We start from the raw sequence: 22,642 nt of genomic DNA on the forward strand, positions 1-22,642 counted from the left end.
TTACTGCATTCGCCGCAGTCGGGAACGGACCAGCCTCTAGGACCCGGAAGAAGATTAAATCCAGGTTCAAGACTAAGCAACAACACTGATCATATATACTACTGTATTTATGCAATTGTATGTATACAATAAATATTATATTATATTATTGAGTTATTTTAGAAGAAATAATATATAGTGGAAATACCCACATAATTGGTGACCCCGACGAGTGGACAACCGCATATAAAAAAAACTTCAAGCATGGATTCAGAAGGTACTCCTTCGAAGTGTTTACAAGAGTCTCCTTCAAAGCAAATTTCTCAACTCGACTTAGTGAATCGAGTATCGGTGAAAATTCCACCATTTTGGGAGAACAGCCCGGATCTCTGGTTTTCACAAATTGAAGCACAGTTTGACATCGCAACAATAACCAATGAGAACACAAGATTCTCATATGTAATCGCAAACCTCGAGGAGAAACAGGCTCAAGAAGTAGAAGATGTCATTAAACAACCGCCGACAGAAAACCCCTACTCCTACTTGAAGAAAGTACTTATAAGCAGACTATGTGCTTCGGAAGAAACCAGAATCAAACAAATCCTCTCTGAAGAAGAGTTAGGAGATCGCCGTCCATCGCAGTTTCTTCGACACTTACGTTCCCTTGCTGGCCACACGACAATCGGTGAAAGCATGTTCAGATCACTATGGATGCAAAGGCTTCCTGCGTACATACGCGCCATACTGCAAACACAATGCGACCTGCCTCTAGATAAACTAGCAGCTACCGCAGATAAAATTTTAGAGGTACAGCCGTTAATCCACCACGTAGATTCAACCAAGCAAGTGCACTATAATAAACCTTCTGAGCAACGCCAGAGTGATCAACTGGAAGAATTAACCAAGCAAGTACGCGACTTACAGAAACAAATTCGATATTTAAATCAAAAAGGAAGATCAAGATCAAAAAGTAGAGAACGGGTGGAATACACAAAATGTTGGTACCATAATCAATTCGGCAGAAAAGCAAGAAAATGTCAGGCACCCTGCTCCTGGAATATGTACCGTAAAACATCCAATACAAAAAACGAGAAAAAAGATCAGTAAAGGCGACGGCTGATCACAAAACTCCTAAAGGTCGCCTATTTGTTTTTGACAAAAATAATAATATTAAATTTCTAATAGATACAGGTTCAGATGTTTCCTGCTATCCTCGGAGGTCCATCCGCAGGTGTATGTTATAGAGCGTGTTATATAGGTGTTTTGATGTTATAGAGCAATATGTGTAGATGTTAACTTGTCAAAATGCAAAGTGCGGCTAGGTTGGAGCAACACTCCTCACGATCCGATATTTCTGTAAAGAAAACATATAAAGTATTACACATCGTTAGAAAAGTCTCAAAATTCTAAGTTTTTTTCCCATATATCGCAACTTCGAACTCCGAACGGTGTGGCCTACAGGCGAGTTGCCGTCGTAAAATTTCAGGAAAATCGAAAAATCTCGAGAAAATTATATGAACACACTTAACCATTCATATACCATTTTATTCATAATTTTATTCTGCATCTTTGTACGAACAAAGTTTTTTCGTATCTTTTACGGTTTTGATGTTATAGAGCAATATGTGTAGATGTTAACTTGTCAAAATTCAAAGTGCGGCTAGGTTGGAGCAATACTACTCACGATTCGATATTTCTGTAAAGAAAACATATAAAGTATTATACATCGTTAGAAAGGTCTCAAAATTCTTAGTTTTTTTCCCATATATCGCAACTACGAATTCCAAACGGTGTGGCCTACAGGCGAGTTGCCGTCGTAAAATTTCAGGAAAATCGGAAAATCTCGAGAAAATAATATGAACACACTTAACCATTCATATACCATTTTATTCATAATTTTATTCTGCATCTTTCGTACGAACAAAGTTTTTTCGTATCTTTTACGGTTTTGATGTTATAGAGCAATATGTGTAGATGTTAACTTGTCAAAATGCAAAGTGCGGCTAGGTTGGAGCAATACTCCTCACGATTCGATATTTCTGTAAAGAAAACATATAAAGTATTATACATCGTTAGAAAGGTCTCAAAATTCTTAGTTTTTTTCCCATATATAGCAACTTCGAATTCCGAACGGTGTGGCCTACAGGCGAGTTGCCGTCGTAAAATTTCAGGAAAATCGGAAAATCTCGAGAAAATTATATGAACACACTTAACCATTCATATACCATTTTATTCATAATTTTAATCTGCATCTTTCGTACGAACAAAATTTTTTCGTATCTTTTACGGTTTTGATGTTATAGAGCAATATGTGTAGATGTTAACTTGTCAAAATGCAAAGTGCGGCTAGGTTGGAGCAATACTCCTCACGATTCGATATTTCTGTAAAGAAAACATATAAAGTATTATACATCGTTAGAAAGGTCTCAAAATTCTTAGTTTTTTTTTCCATATATCGCAACTTCGAATTCCAAACGGTGTGGCCTACAGGCGAGTTGCCGTCGTAAAAATTCAGGAAAATCTCGAGAAAATTATATGAACACACTTAACCATTCATATACCATTTTTTTCATAATTTTATTCTGCATCTTTCGTACGAACAAAGTTTTTTCTTATCTTTTACGGTTTTGATGTTATTGAGCAATATGTGTAGATGTTAACTTGTCAAAATGCAAAGTGCGGCTAGGTTGGAGCAATACTCCTCACGATTCGATATTTCTGTAAAGAAGACATATAAAGTATTATACATCGTTAGAAAGGTCTCAAAATTCTTAGTTTTTTCCCATATATCGCAACTTCGAATTCCGAACATACACACATAAATCTTCATGGTCATATCGAATCCCACCACATGGTAGCTATAGATTATAAAGAGATATTTGAAACATTTCATAGTAAGAAATTTTATTTTCTCATAATTTATATCTGTAATTGCTCAATTATCTACATTTTTGCTTTTGTTGCCAGATTTTCAACTATGGAAATCTGGACATGGAACAACAAAACCAATGACTGCAAAGAAATTTATTTTAATTGTAACAGGTCGTACACTTATGAGCAGAATAAAACCAAACGGATTTTTACCAAAGATCTTTTAAAACTGGATATACTTGCCCCTCGAGAATCGTCTGCACTATTGATGACAATGGTAAAGTTACAGTTCAGTTCTGGAGAATACTAGGGCATACTAAACCAGTTAAATATATACCATTAGATAAACAGTTAAAAGGAAATAACAAGGGTAAGTTTTTAGCCACCTTGCATGATTGTTAAATAAGATTCCTTTAATAATTATTGTAATTCTGGTCTTTGTCGATGAAATTATAGCAGGAGTTTCGAAAGCCAACATTCTTAATAGTATTCGGGATGAAGCATATAGTGGAAACTCATCTTTGAGGGGAGATCTTTAATAACTAGTCTAGATATAAGAAATATTAGAAGTAAAGCCGTGCTACCATACCCTACATATAAAAATATGAATGACAAATCTAGTGTCGAAATGTGGTTTGATGACAACAAAGAGAACAGTTCTTTTAAACTTTTATATTAAAAAATTTCGGGAGTAGAACACAGTATTCTAGAAAAGAATTATAATTAGTTATAATGAGCAAAAAACTCCTCGTAGTTATAATGACCAAAAAACAGGCTAATATCCATGATGAATTTGGTCATAATAAAATATGCATTGATGGCACTCATGGCACGAATGCATATGGATACTCTATTATTAGTTATTGATGAATTTGCGGCAGGTTATCCAGTGGAATTTTGCTTCAGTAACCGTTAGGACGAAGCAGTATGCAAAATATTTATATAGCTGCATCAACATTTATGTCTGATGATGCACCAGCATATTATAATGCCTAGTCATCAGTTATGACACCAACAGATAATAATCTACTCTGCTCATAGCATGTGTCGCAAAGCTGGAAGAGGGCAGTGAATGCAAAGTTTCGACACAGTGAAAAACAAGTCACAGTATTTAACTGCTTGTTGGAAATTAGAGCAATTTTAGATGAAACTCAATTTTGGCGAGAAATGAACTCATATGTGAAAACCCTTGAGCAGGATGTGGATGCGCAGTCATTTGCTTAATATTTTACAAAAAAATATAATAACAGACCAACAACTTGGGCATATTATTTTAGGAAAACCTTGAGCATTAATACTAATATGTATCGTGAAAGCTACCATAATAAATTAAAAAGCATAATTATGGGACAAAAATGTGCCAGGCGATTAGACAAAGCTATTGACGTTGTGTTTAAGGTGAAAAGGATGCATACTTCAAAAGAAATGAAAGACTACATGGCAGTAATGTTTCACAAAAGCATAAGAAAGTTAGGAAAGCTCATTCGGACAGCTTGAAAGTACCATCTGGTCATTGAGATTGACCACAGAGAATGGAAGGTCCAATCTTCAGAGAATAACGGTGTGCTATACGAAGTTAAGCTACAAAATGCTATTTACAATACAACATGCGTAAGATGAAAAACTGCAAATTGTATTTTCATACCTACACTTGCACATGTGCGGACTATTTTATAAGATCAAATATATATATCCATCCCAATTTATAGCCGAAAATTTATATTTATGAAAAAAAAATATTTTGACTTTTCTCCGAGAAATCGTGGAATCATAGAATCAGATATCACGTGTATTTATTTTTTTTACTATTTTTTATAAAAAAGTTCAAACATATTCAAAAAAAAATCAGAAACTTTACAGTTTTTTCATATAATTAAAAATACACGTGATGTTTGGTGGGGGAGGGGGGTCTAAAAATCCTCAAAAACTCGGTCACGTGATTAATAGACGCCCCCTTATGATGCGTTTCTATGGGCTATGATGACGGTTTGATGTCATAATAATTCGTACAATACTATGAGTATAATTTTTGGACTATGTTTATGGAAAGTTATCACAATAAATTTAAAAGGCATTTTTGAGACGCAAATGCTGCAGGTAAGTAGTATTAAGATAAAGTTCTTTCACTCGGACTGAAATAATATAGTAAGGTAAGGCAAGGCATATTATTTATAAGATACACGATCAATATGTTATTTATTGATAACATGTTGTAATGGCATTTTGCCTTAAATATCAATATAATATAAAAAACAATATTTTATTAATAACTTATTATTTTTACAAGTTTTTCCGTTTTATTCTTAGGGTCTTATAGTGTATTATAGCAATATTCGGCATATACCGGAACTTCTTTGACAAATTAATAATATAACAATATTAAGGTGAGGCATATTATTTATATTTATAAAAAACAAAATATTTTACATAATCATACTTATCCTAATTTATCCTTATTAAATTTTAATCTTTTATTTTTAGAATATTTGCTTTGTACAATCTTATATTGTTATAAAAATGGATGTTTTGTCAAGCACGATGACTGGCAATTTTTCTGGTGTTTCTAATTGTGCTTTAGAATATAGAAATATCGAAAACTCATCAATTAGTGTTACAGAAAAAATCCCTAAAGAAATTAAGCTATTTTCTTCAGATCTTCAATTTGAGGATTTATTCCATATTGAAGATGGTACAAATAAAAAAAAAAATTATAAGGAAACATTTTTAAAGTGTTTTAAGAAAGCTGCAATATATCCTTGCGATTTGAACTTTCACTATGCACGTGTAAATAAAAAAGTGCCCATATTAGAGCTTATTGTCCCAAGCATAGAAATCAAAAGGAGGAAGAGGATGTTAGAAATTGCATGATATTTAATGCTCACATTAAATTTTATCCTCATCAAAAAATGATTAAAGAAATTTTAATCATACCTGAAGGTATACTTAATCATGGTACAGAAACTAATCCAATTCTTAGGTGTAGGCAACTAAAAGAAAAAGATAGAGATAATTTAAAAAAAACTTAAACATCAAAAACCAGCAGCATATTGTCTCGAGCAGTTCAAAGATATGATAACAGAATTTCCTGAATCATATGAAAATTTCGGTAAAGTATACAATCTACCTTCACAAGTTTGCATGCGTCAGGCAAAGTATAAAGAAAAGAAGAAAAATGACTTCCATCCCGACGACAATATGGTATCCGTATGATGTTACGGGAATTGACAATACCACCGAAAAAGCAAATTTTACCTGACCTGTTAAAGATGATTCCGGTAGCAGTAAGTAATGAAGCATGTGATGTATTAAAAGGGTATTTGCAAAATAATGCAGATAGAGTACTGTATTTTGATGCGCCAGATAGTTTAGTAAAAAAAACTTACTCCTTTTGTAAGAGAATATTTTTATATTCAGGTGTAATGATAGTGCCCACAAATACAGATCGTTTTACATATCCATAGATAAATAGTTTATTAAGTGAACATAATGTTAGAGCGATTGAAAGAGGTATTACAGATTGTATAGATAAATTAGGCGGTCATATGCCTTAAACATGTGGTTTGCGACCACAGCTATGCAAGCATTCATGCAATAATCCAAGGTTGCAATAAGACAAGTGCTATATATTGGTATCATGATAATATTTTGCATTATCAGTTGGTGAGTCTGTGCCATCATACACAAGTTCATGTCAAAACAATACGTGCTTTAAGCAACGAAAATTAAGCCTCGTTCTATTCATCATGTAGCGTCGAAAGTGTTCGTTATACAAAGTACATTCAGCTACATTTGTTACAGTTATATATTAATTGACGGCGTAAGAAGGATCGCTATCCTGCGATAAAATTTGATGGTAATTGTTTTTACCATTTTATTATAGCTCCTCTAAGCAATAGGAAGAGGGAGAGGTTTGTAAATATAGAAATAGCTGACGAAGATGTTGGTTCCGCCGAAGGTAATTTAATACTTAAGCTTATACTAATGTGTATATTAAGTATATTGATTGTAATAACAACTTTATTACAGAAAGAAGCTCTCTTCTGAAAGTTTCATTGAAAGATGGAGTAGTCAACAAAACAATAACTGAAGAGATGGGGCCAATCACAAGTAATGATAATGATTTTAAATTTTATTAAGTATAAATATTTTTCAAATTTAATGGCTATTATTTTTATCATAGCTCCTCAAAGCAATAGGAAGAGGGAGGTGTTTGTGGGAGCAGAACAAGTTCAGGAGCGTGTTGGTGCTGCCAAAGGTGATTTAATACTTAAGTTTGTTCTCATGTTAGTAAATTAAATATGTTTATTGTAATTACTATATAACAATTTTATTACAGAAATAATCCCTTCTATGGCGTATACATATTCCACTCTTCAAGGTAAGTTAACATAATATTCAATACAATATATATATTCTAATTTTTATTTGTTTTTTAGCCACTGTTGATCATATTTTGAAAAGAGTGATCATCTTAGAGGGGAAAATCAGCGACCAAGATAAGGCTTCGACTCAGGTAAATTTCCTCAAAAAGAAGAAGAATGTGTTTGATAAATTGTTTCCTTTGAGGACTGTGGAAGAAAAATTAGCTGAAGAAAAATCAGAAGTGATAGAAACTGATCTGACAAAAATTTTTGAAATTATTTAAAAAAATGCAATTACATGTAATCAAAGCATGTTTTTAAATTGCTTTGATCCCAAAGATCACATTGCCAATGCATTGAGCAGAATAATGTCTGCGGTTAATTTAGCCATGAAAACTTGCCTGAAACTTTGCCCGAATCGTCAGAAAAACACTAAAACTTGCCTGAAACTTTGCCCGAATCGTCAGAAAAACACTAAAACTTGTCTGAAACTTTGCCCGAATCGTCAGAAAAACACTAAAACTTGTCTGAAACTTTGCCCGAATCGTCAGAAAAACACTAAACCTTGCCTGAAACTTTGCCCGAATCGTCAGAAAAACACTAAACCTTGCCAGAAACTTTGCCCGAATCGTCAGAAAAACACTAAAACTTGCCTGAAACTTTGCCCGAATCGTCAGAAAAACACTAAAACTTGCCTGAAACTTTGCCCGAATCGTCAGAAAAACACTGAAACTTGCCTGAAACTTTGCCCGAATCGTCAGAAAAACACTAAAACTTGCCTGAAACTTTGCCCGAATCGTCAGAAAAACACTAAAACTTGCCTGAAACTTTGCCCGAATCGTCAGAAAAACACTAAAACTTGCCTGAAACTTTGCCCGAATCGTCAGAAAAACACTAAAACTTGCCTGAAACTTTGCCCGAATCGTCAGAAAAACACTAAAACTTGCCTGAAACTTTGCCCGAATCGTCAGAAAAACACTAAAACTTGTCTGAAACTTTGCCCGAATCGTCAGAAAAACACTAAAACTTGCCTGAAACTTTGCCCGAATCGTCAGAAAAACACTAAAACTTGCCTGAAACTTTGCCCGAATCGTCAGAAAAACACTAAAACTTGCCTGAAACTTTGCCCAAATCGTCAGAAAAATACTAAAACTTGCCTGAAACTTTGCCCGAATCGTCAGAAAAACACTAAAACTTGCCTGAAACTTTGCCCGAATCGTCAGAAAAACACTAAAACTTGCCTGAAACTTTGCCCGAATCGTCAGAAAAACACTAAAACTTGCCTGAAACTTTGCCCGAATCGTCAGAAAAACACTAAAACTTGCCTGAAACTTTGCCCGAATCGTCAGAAAAACACTAAAACTTGCCTGAAACTTTGCCCGAATCGTCAGAAAAACACTAAAACTTGCCTGAAACTTTGCCCGAATCGTCAGAAAAACACTAAAACTTGCCTGAAACTTTGTCCGAATCGTCAGAAAAATACTAAAACTTGCCTGAAACTTTGCCGAATCGTCAGAAAAACACTAAAACTTGCCTGAAACTTTGCCCGAATCGTCAGAAAAACACTAAAACTTGCCTGAAACTTTGCCCGAATCGTCAGAAAAACACTAAAACTTGCCTGAAACTTTGCCCGAATCGTCAGAAAAACACTAAAACTTGCCTGAAACTTTGCCCGAATCGTCAGAAAAACACTAAAACTTCCTGAAACTTTGCCCGAATCGTCAGAAAAACACTAAAACTTGCCTGAAACTTTGCCCGAATCGTCAGAAAAACACTAAAAGTTGCCTGAAACTTTGCCGAATCGTCAGAAAAACACTAAAAGTTGCCTGAAACTTTGCCCGAATCGTCAGAAAAACACTAAAACTTGCCTGAAACTTTGTCCGAATCGTCAGAAAAACTAAAACTTGCCTGAAACTTTGCCGAATCGTCAGAAAAACACTAAAACTTGCCTGAAACTTTGCCCGAATCGTCAGAAAAACACTAAAACTTGCCTGAAACTTTGCCCGAATCGTCAGAAAAACACTAAAACTTGCCTGAAACTTTGCCCGAATCGTCAGAAAAACACTAAAACTTGCCTGAAACTTTGCCCGAATCGTCAGAAAAACACTAAAACTTCCTGAAACTTTGCCCGAATCGTCAGAAAAACACTAAAACTTGCCTGAAACTTTGCCCGAATCGTCAGAAAAACACTAAAACTTGCCTGAAACTTTGCCCGAATCGTCAGAAAAACACTAAAACTTGCCTGAAACTTTGCCCGAATCGTCAGAAAAACACTAAAACTTGCCTGAAACTTTGCCCGAATCGTCAGAAAAACACTAAAACTTGCCTGAAACTTTGCCCGAATCGTCAGAAAAACACTAAAACTTGCCTGAAACTTTGCCCGAATCGTCAGAAAAACACTAAAACTTGCCTGAAACTTTGCCCGAATCGTCAGAAAAACACTAAAACTTGCCTGAAACTTTGCCCGAATCGTCAGAAAAACACTAAAACTTGCCTGAAACTTTGCCCGAATCGTCAGAAAAACACTAAAACTTGCCTGAAACTTTGCCCGAATCGTCAGAAAAACACTAAAACTTGCCTGAAACTTTGCCCGAATCGTCAGAAAAACACTAAAACTTGCCTGAAACTTTGCCCGAATCGTCAGAAAAACACTAAAACTTGCCTGAAACTTTGCCCGAATCGTCAGAAAAACACTAAAACTTGCCTGAAACTTTGCGCGAATCGTCAGAAAAACACTTAAACTTCCCTGAAACTTTGCCCGAATTATCAAAAAAACACTAAAACTTGCCTGAAACTTTGCCCGAATCATCAAAAAAACACTAAAACTTGCCTGAAACTTTGCCCGAATCGTCAGAAAAACACTAAAGCTTGCCTGAAACTTTGCCCGAATCGTCAGAAAAACACTAAAGCTTGCCTGAAACTTTGCCCGAATCGTCAGAAAAAAATTAAAGCTTGCCTGAAACTTTGCCCGAATCGTCAGAAAAACACTAAAACTTGCCTGAAACTTTGCCCGAATCGTCAGAAAAACACTAAAACTTGCCTGAAACTTTGCCCGAATCGTCAGAAAAACACTAAAACTTGCCTGAAACTTTGCCCGAATCGTCAGAAAAACACTAAAACTGCCTGAAACTTTGCCCGAATCGTCAGAAAAACACTAAAACTTGCCTGAAACTTTGCCCGAATCGTCAGAAAAACACTAAAACTTGCCTGAAACTTTGCCCGAATCGTCAGAAAAACACTAAAACTTGCCTGAAACTTTGCCCGAATCGTCAGAAAAAACACTAAAACTTGCCTGAAACTTTGCCCGAATCGTCAGAAAAACACTAAAACTTGCCTGAAACTTTGCCCGAATCGTCAGAAAAACACTAAAACTTGCCTGAAACTTTGCCCGAATCGTCAGAAAAACACTAAAACTTGCCTGAAACTTTGCCCGAATCGTCAGAAAAACACTAAAACTTGCCTGAAACTTTGCCCGAATCGTCAGAAAAACACTAAAACTTGCCTGAAACTTTGCCCGAATCGTCAGAAAAACACTAAAACTTGCCTGAAACTTTGCCGAATCGTCAGAAAAAACACTAAACTTCCCTGAAACTTTGCCCGAATCGAATCAAAAAAACACTAAAACTTGCCTGAAACTTTGCCCGAATCGTCAAAAAAACACTAAAACTTGCCTGAAACTTTGCCCGAATCGTCAGAAAAACACTAAAACTTGCCTGAAACTTTGCCCGAATCGTCAGAAAAACACTAAAACTTGCCTGAAACTTTGCCCGAATCGTCAGAAAAAAATTAAAGCTTGCCTGAAACTTTGCCCGAATCGTCAGAAAAACACTAAAACTTGCCTGAAACTTTGCCCGAATCGTCAGAAAAACACTAAAACTTGCCTGAAACTTTGCCCGAATCGTCAGTAAAACACTAAAACTTCCTGAAACTTTGCCCAAATCGTCAGAAAAACACTAAAACTTGCCTGAAACTTTGCCCGAATCGTCAGAAAAACACTAAAACTTGCCTGAAACTTTGCCCGAATCGTCAGAAAAACACTAAAACTTGCCTGAAACTTTGCCCGAATCGTCAGAAAAATACTAAAACTTGCCTGAAACTTTGCCCGATTCGTCAGAAAAACACTAAAACTTGCCTGAAACTTTACCCGAATCGTCAGAAAAAACACTAAAACTTGCCTGAAACTTTGCCCGAATCGTCAGAAAAAACACTAAAACTTGCCTCAAACTTTGCCCGAATCGTCAGAAAAACACTAAAACTTGCCTGAAACTTTGCCCGAATCGTCAGAAAAACACTAAAACTTGCCTGAAACTTTGCCCGAATCGCCAGAAAAACACTAAAACTTGCCTGAAACTTTGCCCGAATCGTCAGAAAAACACTAAAACTTGCCTGAAACTTTGCCCGAATCGTCAGAAAAACACTAAAACTTGCCTGAAACTTTGCCCGAATCGTCAGAAAAACACTAAAACTTGCCTGAAACTTTGCCCGAATCGTCAGAAAAACACTAAAACTTGCCTGAAACTTTGGCCGAATCGTCAGAAAAACACTTAAACTTGCCTGAAACTTTGCCCGAATTATCAAAAAAACACTAAAACTTGCCTGAAACTTTGCCCAAATCATCAAAAAAACACTAAAACTTGCCTGAAACTTTGCCCGAATCGTCAGAAAAACACTAAAGCTTGCCTGAAACTTTGCCCAAATCGTCAGAAAAACACTAAAGCTTGCCTTAAACTTTGCCCGAATCGTCAGAAAAAAACTAAAGCTTGCCTGAAACTTTGCCCGAATCGTCAGAAAAACACTAAAACTTGCCTGAAACTTTGCCCGAATCGTCAGAAAAAACACTAAAATTTGCCTGAAACTTTGCCCGAATCGTCAGAAAAACACTAAAACTTGCCTAAAACTTTGCCCGAATCGTCAGAAAAACACTAAAACTTGCCTGAAACTTTGCCCGAATCGTCAGAAAAACACTAAAACTTGCCTGAAACTTTGCCCGAATCGTCAGAAAAGCACTAAAACTTGCTTGAAACTTTGCCCAAATCGTCAGAAAAGCACTAAAACTTGCCTGAAACTTTGCCGGATCGTCAGAAAAACACTAAAACTCGCCTGAAACTTTGCCCGAATCGTCAGAAAAACACTAAAACTTGCCTGAAACTTTAGCGTCTTCCATCATCAAAACATTAATAAATTTTACATAAAATAATAATACATAAAATAGATTAAATAGGTAGAATAGATTCAATAATTATATTTTTTTAGAATTTTGTAATGAAAAGTAGCTAAATAAGCTGTATAGAATATCTTATTATTATCTTTTTCTTATTATTTTCTTAGAATTTTCTAATGAAGAGTAGCTACATAAACTGTGTAGAGTTTCTTATTATTCATTAGCAATACATTTTCGACTTTATATATACTCCAATTGAAAAATTGGAGGGCAATAGAGATTTATATATATTCGCCGTAAAATTAATTGTTTACTTTTTAGGAAAAAAATCTCGAGATTTGGATTATGCACGAAAAATATTCGCTAATATTGTGTGCATTTTAGGCAGTGAATATCATCATATAGAAATAGAATCAGCACTTAGGGAAATTTCTCAAATTGCAGATAATAATGCAATATTGAAATAATCAATTTTAGCCAACGCTGGTTCGGAAAAAAATGAAGAGCCTGAAAAGGAAGTGAATTCGAGTCAAAGTCTTTTACGAAGCAGTCTGTTTTACAAGGAATTCCTCAATATAAAACTCAAAACTGAAGAGAGCATGCCGAAAGAAGGTTATCAAAACCAATTTTACTGTCCTGGATTTCTAAATTATGTTTAACATAATTTGCTAGTATGCTAGTATTTCTCCTGGCATTTCTGATACGACTTTCATTTCTTTCTTCAGGATTGAGCTTTGAAACAGAATGAAGTTTTAATAAGTCATTACTGCAAACACCCAGATGGTTTTTTAATATTTCTACAAATCTCATATACGGCATATTTCTTTCACCATGAGCCAGATTGCTCCATAATATGGAGCGGTATATCCCAATTTTGCCACTGTGGTCTGGGTTGATGCTCGATAATGAGAGATCACAATTGTATTCAAATGCTGCTGTAGAGTCTTATTTTAATACATTAAAAAACAATCTGGCTCATGGTGAAAGAAATATGCCATATATGAGATTTGTAGAAATATTAAAAAAACATCTAGGTGTTTGCAGTAATGACTTATTGAAACTTCATTCTGTTTCAAAGCTCAATCCTGAAGAAAGAAATGAAAGTCGTATCAGAAATGCCAGGAGAAATACTAGCATAAAGAAGTTGGATAATAAAAATAAAATAAATACGAAAAACAAGGCAGTGGCAGCACATGAGAATAACAATGACCATAATAGCACAATAGTAGATGTGGGAGAAGCAAGGGAAATGTGGAATGAAAAACCGAATAAAATAGGAAATCTTTTTCTAACTAAGAAAAATTTGCCGCCCTCAAACGGATTTTTGATTAGCCAAAAGAGTTCCAAATCTGACTCACACCTTTCAATAGGTAAGCATCCTAATAATGTAGCAATAGATTTTAATTTTTATATAAAACTCTACATATACAATAGAGCAAAATGTGAATCATATGTTATAGGATTTTTAGGTAAATATTCTATTCGATTGAATAATTTTTTCACATTGTACAACGAGGAGTGGTTAGATGATATAATTATTGATGCACATTTAGCATCACTAGTATATAATAAGGAACAATTTAAAATTCTTACCCTGCATGAATTTATGTTTGCCGTAAGTAATAAAAATTGTAAGGCCGTTATGAATATATCATCCGGCAGAAAATATTTAGCACCATATATTTTAAATTGTCAATGGATGTTAGTGTTATGGACAAAAGTATTTGTGTATTCAAATTTCGCGCGGGTTTTATCTTTGTAATACAGAGTGAAGTATACTATGTTACTATGCGATTAGGCTTGTTGTGTTTATGTACGTCCTGTTCCCTGTTCCATATTGTATTTCAATGAGACCACATCCAGCAAATAAATCATATTATACTTTAAATTGTGTTTTGGTTAATGTTATTATTTATTTTCTTTATTACCATAAAATTGGTCCATCTCACGGATAGTTAAAATCAGTGCATATTTAGTAGTACCATAACCAAAAATACACATACAAGTTTTGTTTACGCTGTACACGTGGGTCAACAAACTGGAAATATACATTCTTGGATTCAAGTTAGGTGAATATTAAAAACACTGCTTAATTCATGATCGGGAACAGCATCTTCGTATAATTGGATTTGGATTTGGCAAGTTATTCCTATACTATACAAGCTATACCACGCCGCCAAGCCATTTGACACATAACCTCTATCTGGAGTTTGTTTACTACTACGCTCTATATCTCGGGATACATTGCTGAGGACAAATTAATTCAGGAACGATAAGTTTTACTGGAATTTTGGACCATACACAGGAATTTTTTGGACAATACACAGGAATTCTCTGGACAGCACGCGAGGTAGAGTTAGGTATTCAAGTAACAACCTGTTGCTGAGTCTAAACCTTATATATTATATACTCATTTTTATATTTTCTTTCATATATATTGTAAATTACTATTGTTCAAATTATTACCTTTATTTTGTTATCGTAAAGATATATTGTATAAATTGCTTTGAAGTGTACAATTCCACTTTTAAAGTCATTATATTACCCATTACTTAAAATTTTGTTATCGTAAAGATATATTGTATAAATTGCTTTGAAGTGTACAATTCCACTTTTAAGTCATTATATTACCCATTACACCCAGGCCTCGCTATACGGCCGCTCTTTATACGGCCTTTCGCTATAACGGCCCTCTTTAATTAAAGAACGTTTTCGTTATACGGCCTAAAATGTTTCGCTATAACGGCTTTTTTCTCTATGTCGATATATTGCGCAATCTCGGTTTTGAAGATTTAAACGAATCTGATGTGCTGGATCTACTTGCAGCTGATAGGGAACCCCTTTCATATGAGGAACTCATTCAGTTGCATGCAGAGCCGGCAATTGATGAAGATACAGAACCTGTTGTATCCAAACAGCTAACATCAAAAATCATGTCGAGTGCTTTTTCATATTTTGAACAAGGGAATAAATCACTAAAGAAAGAAATAGACAAGAAGGCAAACAACTTTAGACAAATTTTTCAAACCACCAGCGCAAAATGATGGTGACAGTGATCTGTAGGTTTTAGTTGTTTCATTTTTATTTGAAAATTATGTAATGTTTTCGAAGTTTTTTATTTTATGTAAAATTTATGTTCTTGTTAAATATGTTTATAATTTAAACAAAATGAAAAAACAAAATGCATTTTGAATGATAAACCATATTATATATTTATTAAATTTGGAACCGATCCCATTGAATTTGTATGAATACGTATTAGAATAATTGATTCGTTATACGGCTTTTCGCTTTACGGCCAAGTCTCTCGGAACGTATCTAGGCCGTAAAGCGAGGCCCCAGTGTACTTAAAATTTTGTTATCGTAAAGATATATTGTATGAATTGCTTTGAAGTGTACAATTCCACTTTTAAAGTCATTCTATTACCCATTATTTAAAATTTTGTTATTGTAAAGATATATCGTATACATTGTATCAAAGTGTACAACTCCACTTTGTAAAGTCATTCTACTACCCATTATTTAAAATTTTGTTATTGTAAAGATATATCGTATACATTGTATCAAAGTGTACAATTCCACTTTGTAAAGTCATTATATTACCCATTATTCAAAATGACTGATATCGATAGAGTTTTATTACAATATGCCATTGTAAAAAAGCATACTGAACGCTTTCAAAAATTTATAACTGCTGCAAGTAATGTAACTAATGTTTCTGAATTTAGTGTAAGGAAAACAAAGTTAAAGGAATGCATGGAGAAACTTGACCTATTATATGGTGTATTGGAAAGGCATAGTCCAGGAAAATTCAGAAATGAATACAACAAATTTTATGATCTCAGCTTATCACTATTAGCTTCGTTGGAACAACATATAAGTAAGTTTGTTGTAAAAGTTGAACAGGGGCTAAAGAGTGAAGCAACGTTAGATGTAAAATTGCCAGTAATCTCTCTACCTAGATTTAACGGTGACACTAGTCAATGGCTTTCTTTTAAAGATATTTATGAATCACCAATACATAATAATGATAAATTAAGCCCGGTTCAGAAACTACATTATTTGAAAGGAGCGTTAACTCAACCAGCTTCTAATTTCATTTCTTCATTAAGTTTGACAAATGATAATTATAAGGTCGCTTATGATTTACTTCTTGAAACTTATAATAATAAATTTTTGATTATTAATAATCACTCAGGTGCTATAGATTCTATTCCTCATATAAATAAAAGTACACACGATTCATTGAAACAATTTTTAAATATTAATAGATTTCATTACCAATCACTCATTGCTATGTTCGAGGAAGCAAAGCATTGGGATTTAATTCTTTTATTGTTGTTAAACAAAAGGTTAAATTATAATATTAAAGTAGCATGGCATTTAGCTAAATCTACAAAAACATTACCTACAATATCTGAATTTTTTAAATTTATTGAACAACGAACAAATGTGTTAGAACAAAGTGCCTATGAAGACGGTTAACTTTAATAGCAATAATAAGTTTATTTTAAATAAGATACCAGCTTCAAAACGGAAAACCTTAAATTCATTTTTTATGGATGACAAAAATTTAATTAAAACTTTAGGCTTGATTTTAGATCTTATGAATGATAATTTTAAAATTTCTTCTCTGTCCAACTTATCAGAAACTAATATTACGAAAAGAGTAATGTTGGCCACAATTGCACAAATATTTGATCCATTGGGGCTAATAGCTCCTATTACAATTGTGGGGAAAATGTTAGTGCAGGAATTGTTACCAAATTTAAAAAATATTTCTATACTGCGATGCATTTTGAAACATTTATCTATTTCTGAGATAGAATGCCATGGGTTTGCAGATGCATCTCTATCTGCATATGGCGCATGTATATATATTAAATTTTTTTACTCTAATAAAACTACTTCTACCAATTTATTATGCGCTAAATCTAGGGTAGCACCAGTTAAGAATATTACATTACCGCGTCTTGAACTGTTCGCTGCGCCTTTATTATCTAAATTATATAAATATGTATATACTAATGTCGATATCAAATTTAATAATTCGTTTTTATGGGGCTATTATACTATCGTGTTGGCTTAGATCAAAACTGACCCAAGTCAATTAAAAATGTTTGTAAGTAACCGTGTAGCCGAAATTATTGAAAACTCTCCAAAATGTATTTGGAGACATGTATCTAGCGAAGACAACCCGGCTGATATTGTCTCACGAGGTATATCAGCAAGTGAGTTGCAAAATCGTTTGTGGTGGAACGGACCAAGTTGGTTATCGCTGAATTCTAATTGTTGTTCAAATAAATTAATAGAGAATACTGAAAATATACCAGATATTAAAGTTTTTGCTATTTCTAACAAAAATGATTTTAGTTTATTTTACACGCGTTTTTCCAAATTTGCCACTCTAGTTAGAGTAGTTGCCTTTCTCTTAAGATGGTTGACAAAGTCCAATAGGGAATATTTAAAATATTTAACTATGAATGAAATTTATAATTCTTTAAAAAATATTATTTTACGCGTACAACAACAAGAGAGTTTCGGAAGAATTATGGATGACTTCGGAACTGATCAGAACTTATATTCTAAATTAAAACCTTTAATTTCAGCCGTTACACAATTAGTTTTTATTTGGCAATTTACACCTACATATGCTCCACACTTTGGCGGTTTATGGGAGGGATTGATAAAAATAATGAAATCACATTTGCGTAGAGTGATTGGGTTGTTAAACTTACGAGGAATATGTTACATTACTTGCACAGGTCGAGGCAGTATTGAATTCACGTCCTTTATTAAGTATGTCGGATGACAGCACAGATGCGTCATATTTATCCCCCAGTCATTTTTAAATAGGTGATATAATGACTCCTGTACCAGAACTATACAATCAAAATTCGAGTGCAAATAAATTAAAAATTTATAAACAGATTACGACCATGCATGATCAATTTTGGAAAACATGGTCAAATCAATATTTAGAATAAAAATATTTAACTAAAATTGTACCTCTTCCGATAGAATAAATATATGAAATTCCATCTTATAAATTGAATTTAAATAATGTAGTTTTAGAATGTTAGAATAGATTTTACTCAATTATGATATATACTTTAAAATGAATTATTATTGATTACTATTATTATTTTTATACAGTCCACTCTTCGAAAATATGTGTATCAAATTGAGATTACGATCAAATTATTCATTTATGTTATGTATTTTAGGCTAAGTTACAATTTTGATAAATGTTAATGTAATATTCCTAATTAATGTTAATAATGTAAAATTTTGGATGCTTTGCATCGCCCGGGAATATGGACAAAAGTATTTGTGTATTCAAATTTCGCGCGGGTCTTATCTTTGTAATACAGAGTGAAGTATACTATGTTACTATGCGATTAGGCTTGTTGTGTTTATGTACGTCCTGTTCCATTTTGTACTTCAAGGAGACCACATCCAGCAAATAAATCATATTATGTTTTAAATTGTGTTTTGGTTAATGTTATTATTTATTTTATTTATTACCATGTTGATAGATACTGGTCTAAAACAATCAACTCTATTCCTGGTGCAAAGACAGAGCATATTATTTTTGAAAAGTTTTATGTAAATTGTTTAACTAATGAACAAACGAAATCGAGTAAATTTACAATAATTTCCCCTCAACAATCTGATGGTCATAGTTGTGGACTTTTCGTATTACAAAATGCATTCTGTTTATTGAATAATAAGATAAGATTACTTAATAATTATAATAAAGAAATAAGAATTTAAACTATAAAATGGATCCTATCGAAACTAGAAAAAGTTTAATGTCACATTTCTTGAAAAATATTTCACCTGTAGATGGATTCTGTCCAATTTGTTGTAGTTCAGGTAACTTTCCAACAGATCGACCTATATATTATAAATGTATTAAATGCGATACATGGTATAAACATGCAAGAAATTCCCAAGACACGTTTATTAATTGCAAAAACAATTGCAATGGGGACTTAATACCATCCAGCAGTTCTTGGCAACAATGTGGAATGTGTTTAAGATGGCTTCACAAGTTTGAGTGTGATCTCAGTTTAGCTTTACGTTCCTTATCACCAGCATATTTAGGAGATCCAAATTTTAAAAATTTTTGTGTTCTATGTGAACTACATATCGAAAATAACACACATCCCAAATTAAAATTGGATAAAAGTCATCTAAAAAAGAGAAAGACAATATGTAAAAAGACCTGAACCTTTTCTAAAAATAAGTTAGTGGTACTAATAACATTTTTTTATATATTATAATTTTTTTTTTTTAATTTCAATAATTATTACAACTGCTAATTTATTAACATCAAGTAATATTGATTGAGTAATAATATAAATTTAAATAAATAAAAGAGCAAAGGATAAAATTTACATGAAAATAATATCCGTAATATGATTTAATGTAAAATATAAGCAAATAATAATAAAAATAAGATTAATAAATAATATAAATAAAATTTCAGAATAATAAAATAATACTAGAAAAATAATAAAATATAACAAAATAACAATAATAGAAATAGTAAAATAATAATAATAATAATAATAATAATAATAATAATAAAATAATAATAGTAATAATAATAATAATAACAATAATAATAATAATAATAAATAATAGTAATAATAACAATAATAATAATAAAATAATAATAATAATTTACAAATTTATAAGATCGTTTGGAATTTTTCGTTTTAGTCTTGTTGGGCGCGCTTCTGAGTATACTTTGTTGGCCAAATAATTTGGGTGCTCGTCTATTCTTTTTTTGTAGTTGCTTGTTTTTTGTAGAATTTCTTCATTGACTGTCAATAAGTTGCTGTCCTGGTGAATCAGCCAGTTGGGAGCGTACCTAGGTGCGTTCAATGCCTGCCTTATAATCTTGTTCTGCACTCGCTGAATAATTTGTAGATTGGTTTTTTTGGCGGTGCCCCATAGTTGAATCCCATAAGACCACACTGGTTTAAAAATACATTTATAAATAATTAACTTGTTATTCGTCGATAGTTCCGAACGTTTGTTTAGTAGCCAGTAATGTTTTTTGAATAGTTCATCAATCTGCTGTTTTTCTTGTTAATGTGAACTCTCCAGTTTAATTTTGTGTCTAGGTGTATTCCGAGATATTTTACGCTATCTTTTACTGGGATTTCCTGTCCATTGAACTTAATTGTAGGGCATATACCAGTACGCAGCGTGAAAGTGATATGCGTAGATTTTGAGCCGTTTGTCATAATTCTCCATAAAGAAAGCCATTTTGTAGCAATATCTAGATGTTCTTGTAATTGTTGCGAAGCTATTGCGGGATCTTTATTGGAGGCAATGATACATGTATCGTCAGCAAATGTCGACACGCTTGTTCCGGAGTATAAAGGAAAATCCGCTGTGTATATAAAAAATAGAGTTGGAGAAAGGACGCTTTCCTGGGGCACCCCAGATAGGATCTTTCTTCTGGTCGACTCCTCGTTGTTAATGCTGACGAAAAATTCCTTATTTTCAAGGAACGATTTTATTATTGAAAATATCGGTTCTGATAAACAGAGTTTTAGTTTGTACAACAAACCAGTGTGCCATACTTTGTCAAATGCTTGCGCAACGTCTAAAAACACAGCCGAACAACATTTTTTTGCATGGAACAATTTGTTAATTATATTTACTAGGCGATGTACCTGTTCTATGGTTGAGTGTTGTTCTCTAAAGCCGAATTGGTGATTTGGAATTAGGTTTTGATTCAACAATTCTGACTTAATGCGTTGGAGTAATAATTTTTCAAATATCTTCGAAACACAAGGAAGTAGGCTCATTGGTCTATAGGAAGACAATAAATGAGGATCTTTCCCAGGTTTAGGTATAAGAATTATTTTAGCTATTTTCCAAGCTTGAGGGAACACTTTTAATCTAAGAATTGAATTGAATATTATTGTTAATAATCTATATCCCTTTTCTGGCAGTTCTTTTATCATTTTTATCGTAATTTTATCTGGTCCAGGAGATTTATTAGGATTTGCAGCCTTGACATAATTTTTCAATTCGGTCACCGTTATGCGTTTTACTATTTGGCCTGGTATAGATTCATTCTGTAAACAATTATGAATAAAATCTTCATCATTTACGTTGCAACTGCGGGGATGAGGCTGGAATGTATTTTTCAAGTGTTCTGAAAATTCTTCCGATTTTTCTTCTGAACTTCTTGCCCAGGAACCATCAAGTTTACGCACTGGAGGTATATGTACTATCGGCCTTTTTAATCTCTTTGTTGCCTTCCAAAGAGAATAATTTGTGTCTTTAGTGGATGAAAGATTAGTTAAATAATTTTTAAGGCATTCATTCTTATATTCATATAATAAAGTCTTAAGATTCCTGCAGGCACAGTTAAATTTGTTTTTATCGGTCGGTGATCTTGTGGTTTGCCATATTTTTCGCAATTTGCGTTTTTGAGCTATAATTCTTTTAATGTTAATAGGATAATTAGGTTTGCTACTTACATTTGAATGTATAGTAGATTTTTGAGCTGCTGATGATAGTAGAATTGTGAAGTTTGTTATCGCCAAGTTTAAATCCTGTTCATTTTTAAGAGGTATGTTGCAAGAAATTTTTTCATCAATTATCTCTTGGAATAATGACCAATTAGTAAATCTATTTGTTAGAAAATATGAGTTTTGATTTACTTCTGTAGTTGTAGAATATTGCAGAATAATTGGCGAATGATCAGAATTTAAATCTAAATTTGATTTGATATCTAAACAATTATTGTTAACACCTTTAGTTATGAAAAAATCTATTAGATCGGGGATTTTGTTAAGATCTGTTGGCCAATAAGTAGGCTCGCCGGTGGATATTGGCTTAAGATTGTTTTTTTCCATCGATTTATAAAGTTCTCGACCTCTAGGGGTGATCAGTCTAGAACCCCAGAATGTGTGCTTAGCATTATAATCTCCTCCCGCTATAAATGAACTGCCCAGCGTATTAAAAAAATTTATAAACTGATCTTCGGTAATCCTGTGTTTAGGCGGACAGTAAATGGCTGATAATACTAGCTGGTTATGCGATGGTATAGTAACTGAACTAGATGTTGCTTGAAGAAAGTCCTTCTGGAATGGTTCAGCCTCATGATGATTTATGTTAGCTTTTATAATAACCGCAGTTCCTCCATGAGGTCTTCCACTTGGGTGCGGAGTATTATAAACTATATAATTTGGTATACGTACGGAACTATTGTTAGCGAAATATGATTCCGATATAA

General features: G+C 33.3%; 1 protein-coding gene across 1 annotated transcript; it reads left to right on the plus strand.

Moving 5' to 3' along the window:
* The first annotated feature begins 243 nt into the window (after positions 1–243).
* On the plus strand, positions 244–1,086 carry LOC113362848. The gene has a single exon (XM_026605348.1). The coding sequence runs from the start codon at positions 244–246 to the stop codon at positions 1,084–1,086; it is 843 nt and encodes a 280-aa protein (XP_026461133.1).
* The last annotated feature ends 21,556 nt before the right edge of the window (positions 1,087–22,642 follow it).

The sequence above is a fragment of the Ctenocephalides felis genome, unplaced genomic scaffold (genome assembly GCF_003426905.1).
Source record: "Ctenocephalides felis isolate EL2017-DRISC unplaced genomic scaffold, ASM342690v1 CF-g0.4_SCAFFOLD_00237, whole genome shotgun sequence".
Classification (NCBI taxonomy): domain Eukaryota; kingdom Metazoa; phylum Arthropoda; class Insecta; order Siphonaptera; family Pulicidae; genus Ctenocephalides; species Ctenocephalides felis.